Raw genomic sequence first — 9,461 nt, forward strand, 5'->3', positions numbered from 1 at the left:
TGGCTTTGCATTATTGCATTTTGCAGTTTTTAACGTATTTTTACGTGACAGAATTGAGATTTTAGTTTGACACCTAGTCTATTGAAGTTAATCGGGTGGGCATTTACAGTCAAGGTTACAAGTTTAATTTACTGCCATTGCACTACAGGGGAGCTCGCGACGAGTTTTTCCATTTTGCTACGTAAGAAAACGCGTGCACAGAAAAGCTGCCTCTATCACGTGCGCATGAGTTAGTTCAGGAGTCAGCCAGAGGAAAGAAGCTGCTCTGAAGTATCTCTTGTCAGACGGGTGGGTTCTGTCTTTTGCAGGCACACTGCCTTAGCTGGTCATTGATACAGTTTTTATTTCACATTGTCCATATGCTTTCTCTTATAAGGAAGACCTAAAACATCTAAATGATGGGACAGTAACATCTGTAAAATAAATAAATAAAGATAATAAATACATCTTTGAAAAGAAGGCTGGGATTTCAGAAAACCACTCCAACAAATAGCAGTTACTGCACCTACTGGTAATCCTAATGATCATTACTGGTCTTCAGGTCTCACTGGTCTCACTTACTCCCAGAGAGAAAGTCCCGCCTTCCCGTTGTTTCCTATTCAGCCCCGGGTGTCTCTGCAGCTCCAATTGGACGTCCCACTTCACCGTTCTACTTGCTGATTGGTTTGATACAGGGGGAGGATCTACGTGGCTAAACCCGCCCTCAGCCGGTTCTCCGTTACATTACCTTACAGTACTTCTGTGATTGGCTGCTTCGAGGAGATTTCGCAGACCGTGGAAGTCCTCTTCAAGTATTTCCTGATGAAGACTGAGAGACACAAACACATCCAGCGGTGAGCAGAAACACTTTAACTGTTTGAGTGAGTTACACAGTGATGCTAGCGACCATCTTATACCATAATACATTCATTTAGATGTATGCTGTGTCTCACAGCACGATGTATAATCCACTCGTAGTAGATCTACAGCACCCAGTGAGCGCCAACCGGGATTCACGCTTGATTTCTGGTTGAAAACCACTTCATATTCGGTCTGAACGTCTTTTAAACCGGATAAAATGCGGTTACAACAGCAATGTGTCACTAAACACCACTTAGTTTATAAATGTAGATGGTGTTGGTCACTGTGGATGTATATTACAAAGTCATATTACACTGTTGAAAGAAATGTGGTCTACATGAAGACGTGATTTAAACGGAGTTAATGTTTCATATACAACGTGATACATGTGGATTTATAGACTGTGTGCTGCCAACAAGAAGCTCCAGAACATCTGAATGAGAGCTGAGAACATTCTGTCTGTAGTTCATGTAACACACGTGTGTTTACTGCTGGAACACGCATGAGCAGGAACTCGGACTGCTTCTCCTACTTTGAGGGCAGCACCGTCCAGAGACTCTGGACGTTAGCTTGTAGCGTTAGCATGTTAGTTTGTAGCAGGGGCGTTTCTAGGATTCAAAGAAAGGGGGGTCTCAGCCCCCAGGTGTGCGGCATGTTTGCGCAATTTTCTTTGGGGCCCATTTGGGGCCGCGGATATCCATTGTTTCAGACAGTTCATAGATTGGTTCAATCAGAAAGAGTGTGATTTTGCTCTGTAGTTTTGCTTGCATTCATTATATGATAACACAAGAGACAGAATTTCAGGGTCATAGTGAAATTTGACAACACAAATATGAACTTTTCTCAAATAAAGAGAGAGAAATAATTTTCCTGCTTGTAAAGGAAAGACGGATAAACTAGCTTTCATATCCGCGTCACTCCCAAATCCCAATTCTTAAAGGGGCCGCACACAATGGATGGAGAGTGGACCTGACAGTGTCAACTTTATATCGTTAAGTATGATGATCGGCTGTTGGATTGTAATTTGAAGGGGGAGAAAACATACAAACCAGAACACACGCACATGTGTAGCATGTTAGAGTTATAAATAACTTGTCCACGTGAGAAACAATAGTTTAATTTAATGACATCACCAAAATATATATATATATATATTTTTTTTTTTAATTTTAAATTTTAAAGCCAATAATGACAAATTATTTGGGGGGGGGCTGAAGAACCTTTTTAGGGGGGCTTCAGCAGTGTTGGCATGTTAGCTTGTAGCGTACTGCATCATGGACCCACAGTAAACGTAAACATGTCTTTATGTTCTGTTAACATAACGTTATAAAATGAGTTTTCAGGACTTTTCACATTTAAAGACGCGACAGAAAGTGAGTTTAAATGAGGAGGAAGTAAGTAAAACAAAGTGATGTACAAACAAAACGTTGTTTGGCATACAGCAACATACAAACGATATACAGTATCATACGGTGTGATATCCCAGTAAGCATCCTTCTGGTGAAAAGATGTTTAAAAGTGAGTTCAATCAACGTCTTCAAATAGCCTGTGAAAAAAGTATTTTAACCTGAAACATGCTCGCTGGGAAACAGAAGATCAGTTATTCTGTGCAGCAGTAATGACTGTTATTATGCATTCTGACTCTCATTTCCAACTGTGTGGTTGTGATTGTTATTATTATGTTATGATCTCCTAATGCCATCAGAATACTAGATTATAAATTGGTACTACATATCCAGTACTGTGATATCACTGGGCTCATCGGGTCTTCCTACTGTCTCTCTTTCATGAATAGATGGACTACGTACCAAGTCTGAGGGTTAGCTCCACGCCAAATGATCTGATCCTGAAAGCTTCTCCCGAGGCAGATGCCTTTTGCCGTCAGCAGGAGGGAGTCCGATCCCACCGGCCGAAGAACCCTGCATCCACAATGCAGGATGCCAGGGACCGGGTCGTTGCTGGTGGGGGGGACTGCGGCGACACCAAACTGGTTCTCAGCCGCCATGAGATTCAGTTTGGAAAGTACAGAGGGCAGACCTTCCACTGGCTTCTCAGCAACGATGTGGGATACCTCATCGTGGTCCTGGCGTCTCATCATCAGGAGCGTGAGTCGGGAGACCTCGACACCAGCCCCATCAAGCAGAACAAGGACGCTCTGTCCCGGTACGCCAGGCTGTTTCCCTGCATGACGTCTGCTGTCCAGCAGAGGAGGGTGTCTGACAGCCCCTCCTCTGAGGGAGCGCTGGACAGCAGCCGGGTGGGATTTGGGGAGCATGCTGGACTCTCATACCGGGAGTTCTACGAGTCTGCAAATCCTGTAGTGCAGAGGTAAGTCACAGAGCGAGTCTTAATCAAAGCGTCACTGTAAGGCGTTTCCTGTTTTCATCTAATGTGGCTTCATCCCTCCACAGCTACAGGATGTGGCTCAAGAGAGCCCGCTTGCAGTCCACAGGTTCACGCATGGACCACCTGAAGAGGTACGTGATGGGGAGGGACCAGAAGGAGAAAGCAGCCTCCTCACCGTCTGCTCCACCAACCTCCTCCTCCCCCAGGGCATGCTCTTCCTCGGGGCCGTCCATTTCTTCAGGTGATGACAGCAGAATCACATTTCATGTAATAAATGTCATACAATGTGACCGGGTTTTTTATTTCCTGTTAACTTGTCTTAACAGGATCCAGTAAGAAAAGCATGAGAGTAAATGAGTTGTTTTTCTTTTTACCATCATGTCTGTAGCTCCTGGTGAACCACTGGTCCCTGCTCCAGCATCTGGTCCTCTCCCAGCTGATGTCAGTACTCTGATTCAAATCTAAACACACATATTGCAGATGTGATATTGCAAGTTGTAATCTTTTTGCCGACGGTTATTTCTATAATTGTCTGTGTGTTACAGGTTCCTCTCCCAGAGAGCTGGAGGAGCACGCTGCCCAGGGTGCAGCATGGGTGGGTGAGCCGGGCTCTGTTCACCAGGGACCAGAGTGGGAAGCCCACCCTAAACACAGAACTGCAGTCCTGGAACTATCCTCCTGGACCCGACCGGCTGTACTACCAGCCACCGGCCTCCTTCGATGCCTTCTTCCAGCGGCCGTTCTTCCTCTGGGTGCCCCAAAGGATGTGGCAGTGCACCATCAGCTGCCCTGTCTGTGCCCATAGAATGACTGGATGTGGCCTGTACAAGACCGTTCGCAAGGTCTTGTACAGCGACGGATGGTATTTTATGGGCACGGAGTACCTCGAGTGTCGCCACTGTGGGAAGAAGTTGGCATCGTGGTCGAGGAGCATTCTGTCCCAGCTGGATGAGGAGTACAGGAGGATGTTCCCAGCAGTGCTCACCTACAGGTACATCAAAGACTAACTTTGAAGGAGAACTCTGGGGTGAGGAGAGAGGAGCCTGAGAGTTTAACTGATCAGTTCTTTGTCATTATCTTTCTGTCCACTATCTCATTGTATCTGCTCTGCAGGCTGTCGTGTGATAAGAGGGTCTTGGTGCAGATGAGGGGACGGTCGCTCGGCAGCAATGCCGACCGTCTGCGCTCCTGCCTGGTGGAGCAGCACACGGCGGCCTGGATGAACAGTTGCATCCGCTTCATGTCAACTTACAAGAAGTCCATGATGCCGGGTGTGACTCTTCCTCCTCCTCCAGACCTACCAGAGATGGACCTGGTCCCCACCAGGCAGTGGATCCTCTCCGCCTTCGCCACCGACAGCTTCACCCGTCTGGAGGAGATGAGAGCCAACGTGACCTCTGTCTTTGGCTCCGTCCTAAAAATGGACTCCACCAAGAAGGTAGAATGTTTAGACATTTTTACATTGTATTTAGCTTTCACGTGGTCTTATATGTTTCTATTTTAGAATAGATTCCCGGTTTCCCCACAGGGATCAACACAGTAATTGTGATTCTGATTGTGTAGATCACCAGGAAGCTGTCCGGTCACGCTGCGGGGACGATCCAGTGGGTGACCAACGTGGGCAACGAGCACGGGCAGGTGCTCATGTCGGTCCTCACTGCGGCCGAGGGCTACGGCCTGCAGCAGATGACCTCCGGGCTGGTCAGGCGGTACCAGCAGGCTAAGGAGGAGCCACCTCTGGTCCTCTACGTGGACAGGGACTGCTGCTCAATCACTGGGGGTTCAGCAGCTACCGCTCTGTTCCCAGAGTGGACCCAGCTAGTGGTCAGGCTGGACATAGGGCATTTTATGAGGAGATTGGCGGCGATGGTCACCACCGAAAGCCACCCCCTCTATGCCCACTTTATGCAACGCCTCTCCGACTCCATCTTCACCTGGGACCAGGAGGACATCGCCCTGCTGAAGAGAGCCAAGGAGGCAGAGGGGCCCGGGGCTTGGAGCAGGGTCTCCCCCGAGGAGATGGCTCGACACTGTCGCCGCCACACGCGTGGGGCACAGGAGACCGAGCGTCTCATTGAGGAGACCCTGGACCACTTCAAGTCGGCCAGAGACGGCATGGCTATCCTGCTGCAGGACCAGGAGAGGGTGGAGGGCATCTGGAGCACCCAGCGCCGCCACCTCCAGTGCATCCAGGATCCACCGGGGCTGCAGCTGTACACCAGGACAGGCCAGCTGACCAGGGGAGGGGTCACCCTGCCGGTGTACCGTTGTTCCCGTGGCTCCACCTCCTTGGAGTCATTCCATCTCCACCTTAACAGGTTCATCCCTGGTAAGTGTCTGAAGCCTGAACACACAAGTTAATCTTCACTGCGAGTCCGTTGCTTCTTGCCTCACTCCTCTCTGTGTAATGTTCCAGGCACCAGTGCCAGTGCCATGAACATCCAGCTCTACCTGCTGGAGGGCCTGACGAGGTGGAACGAGGACCACAGGCGTGCCTCGGTGGAGAGGGGGGACAGCCAGGACCTGGACACTATCAACCAGCTGGCCCAAAGCCTGTACGGGAGGAGGCTGGTTGACAGTTGCACCCAGGTACGGGAGTACACAGGTAACTGCTGAGGGAGGGAGAGAAACCCAGAAAGGTGCCCGTATGTTTGACTGTGTTCATAATTTGGTTTTATGTTCTGTGCTGCCACAGGGGAGTTGATAGGGGTCAACTACCTGTTCTCCCAGACCGGCCGGGTGCTGCAGGAGCTGCCAGACGACCCCGACGTCCCGGAGGAGGAGGAGGAGGACTTCGTGGAGCAGGAGGAAGGGGTTGATGAGGGCTTTCAGGAATTGCTGTTTGATACAGAGTGCCTGTCAGACACCTCAAGGCCCCGACAGCCTGCGAAGTCCGAGCCAGCCAACCTCCAGGACGCCGCCCAGCAGGTACGTGATCATTTCACCTTTCTACATCAGCTCCGTCTCCTCCGTCCTCAAAGCCACATGACGAACGAAGGACTGTTTTCATCTCCCCTCTGTAGGAGTGCGTGGACCCTGATGGCTCCCCGGGGTACCAGCATGTCCTGAACCTGGCCGAGTGTCTGGTGGAGCTGCGGGTGGCGGGCCGAATCACAGTGGTGCGTGAGGCACAGATCTTGGCCTTGTGGGAGAAACTCCCCAAGGGAGACAAGGGCCCTGTTAACTATCCCCCACATTACAGGGACCAGCTCACCCAGGGGAGGTTCAGTGTCCCCTCCACGAGGCCTGACGCCAGCAGGCTGGTGGAGGCTATCTGCATCCTGCTGTGTAGGATCCATCATCAGAGCCGCTCTCTGGCAGGAGCTCGGATCAGCCGCTGGTCTCTGATCCTCAGGAGCTACTGGACCATCAGAGACGGTGTGCTGGGAAATCCAATCCTCCGAGCCAAGCTGCTTCTCTTTGATATAAACCAGAGGATGCTCATACAGTGGTGAGTATCAAAACTAAATTAAGAAGTCCTTTACAGCGCTGGTACAAAGTACTGAAAGTGTAACAGTTATGTCTTCAAGATGCTTGGATTTTAATCTTAAAAACCTGTATGAACTCCAGGTTCAACTGGAGGAAGGCGACCCAGGAGGGTTACGTCCTCCAGGCCCATGTGCCACCAGACCCCGTGCCGCCCACCAGAGAGAGGCCTCCCCTGGACCAGCCGGGCCTCTCCCAGGCCCCAGACCTACCAGCTGCTGTTGGTCCCACCACTGAGGCTGAACCTGCAAATGCTGCTCCTCAACCACCTCTCCCCACAGTGGAGGCCAGCAGGCCCACTCCACCTCCTCAGATACCAAAGACGACGCTGTGGAAGCGGAGGCAGCTGGACAAGAAGAGGCAGGAGGCAGAGAGACGGGGTCAGGACTTCAAAATAAAGGCGCCCTTCACCTGCGTCTGCAGCCTCTGTAGTCAGCCGAAGACCAAACACTTTGGTCACAGCCGCTTCTTCAACAAGAAGTCCAGAACCATGTTCCACTTCTGTCAAAGCTCCTCAGGGGGCAGGAGTGTGGAGGACTGGCTAGAGGAGAGGAGGAGGGAGGATGGAGGAGGAAATTCATACAAAATTCAAAATGGCCAACTTCAGGTTGGGTTTCGAGCATAGCCTCAGGAGACTATTTTTTAAGTCTACATGTGATACACATGGTTACCAACATTTATACATCTAGACCAGGGTTATTCTATTCATGTTCAACGAGGTGCATTTAGAGAGAATTTCAAAGTAGCCAACCTTTGTATTAACGTCTGTATGTAGTCACCAACTGACTGTCATTCCAAATATATAATGTGGGTAAATCTCACCGGAGTCTGTACGTTTTTCAGAATACACATATTTGATTGGCTGAGCAGCATCACGTGATGTCATTAACAACGCATGTAATCGGTCGGTGTGTTTCCTGGACCCCTGAACGAGTACCGTAAAGGCTGGAAAAGCTGCGCCGGTTAAAATAGAAGCTCTCCGTCAACAATTTAATAATTTTCAATTATCTATCGGTTTTAGGTCCGGATGCAACAGTGTCTGGGTCCGGACCGCGGCCCCATCATGTTTCATATAGAAACCAAACTTCATACAGCGAGCTGAAATGCAGCTTTGGGGACATCCAGTCATGAACGTCCAGTTCTGCGGTTGTTTAACACTAGTTGACGTTTCTATCTTTCAGATGATGATGATGATGTCATTAGACGAGTGTCTGTAGTTCAATGTCTCCTCTAAGCTGAAGAAATATGAAGTGAAGTTTGAGTTGGTTCATATGTTAACAATAGAGACGTGTTTATAGTTATCTTCACTAGTATAAATAAAGCTGCTGGTTTAGAGAATATAGAAGTTTGAAGTAACGTGCCTCGGTGGAGAGGGGGGACAGCCAGAACCTGGACACTATCAACCAGCTGGCCCAAAGCCTGTACGGGAGGAGGCTGGTTGACAGTTGCACCCGGGTACGGGAGTACACAGGTAACTGCTGAGGGAGGGAGAGAAACCCAGAAAGGTGCCCGTATGTTTGACTGTGTTCATAATTTGGTTTTATGTTCTGTGCTGCCACAGGGGAGTTGATAGGGGTCAACTACCTGTTCTCCCAGACTGGCTGGGTGCTGCAGGAGCTGCCAGACGACCCCGACGTCTGAGTCCATCTTTTCTAACTTTTTTGGTTGATGCGGGCTGATGCAGCCCTCATCTTTTAAATGTAAACAATGGACAGTGGCTCAAAAGGTTTAAAACACTGCACTAGAGGACCATGTACTCACTGCTGCTAGTTCACACCTGCCAACTCGTGTAAACACACGCTGGCTGCAGGACCGACCTCTGCTGCCCAGAAATGCATCCCCCAAACACACACAACCATTGTTACTCGGTACCAAATAACACCCTCAAGCAAATCCAATTTGGATGGACGAGCCCCTGCTTGTCACAAACGGGGCCACAAGGCCATGATGACAAGCGTGAGATGCACACAACCAAGCAAATTAGAGAGGAGCGTAAACTAGCAGTGGCATACGGAGTCAGTCGGGCAGAAAGGGTCGTCACAGGTGTCCCGTGCGCTTCTGAATTAGGCGGCCCCTGGTCGGACCAGACTTTAAAATGATGTCTCATACGATTACACTGTGTTTATTGTTCTGCACCTACAGTCAAATTCCTTGTAATGTATAACATACTTGGTATTAAACAGTTCTGATTCTGAGAGGACCAGTCCTCTGGGTCAGGATGGCTTGGCTCGTACATGGCCAGAGGGTCTTCTTTATGCCTTTCCACCACTTCCTCTGATCTTACCAATGCTTCTCAGACTACTTCAACAGGGCCACAGACTTCTGCTGGTGGCCCCCTTATGGTCAGCCAGGACTTGGTTCTCCCTGTTGCACAGACTCTGCTGCAGGATGCCCTGCAATTTTTTATATATATACTTTTAAATGATAATAAAACGGATGATTTATTTTCATTATTTTAGCCGATTGTTGTAAATGACTGTAAAAGTAATAATTTGGAAAGAGTGTATTATGTTCCCTTTTGTTGCAAAACCAGCAAAATCATACTCAAATAAAATGAATGAGAAACAAAAAAGTACAACGTAATTACTCTAAGGATGCATACAGAGAACGGGTGGCTCCGGTGACTCAACTAAAATCATAAAACTGATTTACGGAAGCTGACCTGTTGTAACAACAATGTGTGTTCTCAGCAAATGTCTCAGGAAATGTGGCTCCGCCCCCTCAGCTCCACAGCTTCTTGACGGGTGCCGAACTAGTACCGCTCGCCTGCCACAGCTGACGCTTGCTGC

The 9,461-nt window shown here is 49.2% G+C and overlaps 1 protein-coding gene across 1 annotated transcript; it reads left to right on the forward strand.

Moving 5' to 3' along the window:
• The first annotated feature begins 366 nt into the window (after nucleotides 1-366).
• On the forward strand, nucleotides 367-8,313 carry LOC142937915 (uncharacterized). The gene is made up of 13 exons (XM_076081038.1): nucleotides 367-833; nucleotides 2,636-3,168; nucleotides 3,252-3,427; nucleotides 3,575-3,627; nucleotides 3,732-4,177; nucleotides 4,300-4,624; nucleotides 4,750-5,515; nucleotides 5,603-5,791; nucleotides 5,882-6,114; nucleotides 6,210-6,637; nucleotides 6,757-7,279; nucleotides 8,044-8,143; nucleotides 8,234-8,313. Exons 2-13 carry the CDS (start codon nucleotides 2,636-2,638, stop codon nucleotides 8,311-8,313), a joined length of 3,852 nt encoding a protein of 1,283 aa, XP_075937153.1. The 5' UTR covers nucleotides 367-833.
• The last annotated feature ends 1,148 nt before the right edge of the window (nucleotides 8,314-9,461 follow it).

This window comes from Anarhichas minor, unplaced genomic scaffold, assembly GCF_050575085.1.
Source record: "Anarhichas minor isolate MPS153535 unplaced genomic scaffold, ASM5057508v1 ptg000078l, whole genome shotgun sequence".
NCBI classification, from domain to species: Eukaryota; Metazoa; Chordata; class Actinopteri; order Perciformes; family Anarhichadidae; genus Anarhichas; species Anarhichas minor.

Bases quoted from the DNA above. Each gene is read 5' to 3' on its own strand.
- LOC142937915 (XM_076081038.1), top strand. From the start codon at position 2,636: ATGGACTACGTACCAAGTCTGAGGGTTAGCTCCACGCCAAATGATCTG. The intron at 3,428-3,574 runs GTGATGACAGCA...TCATGTCTGTAG, and splicing joins GGGGCCGTCCATTTCTTCAG to CTCCTGGTGAACCACTGGTC. The intron at 5,792-5,881 runs GTAACTGCTGAG...GTGCTGCCACAG, and splicing joins CCAGGTACGGGAGTACACAG to GGGAGTTGATAGGGGTCAAC.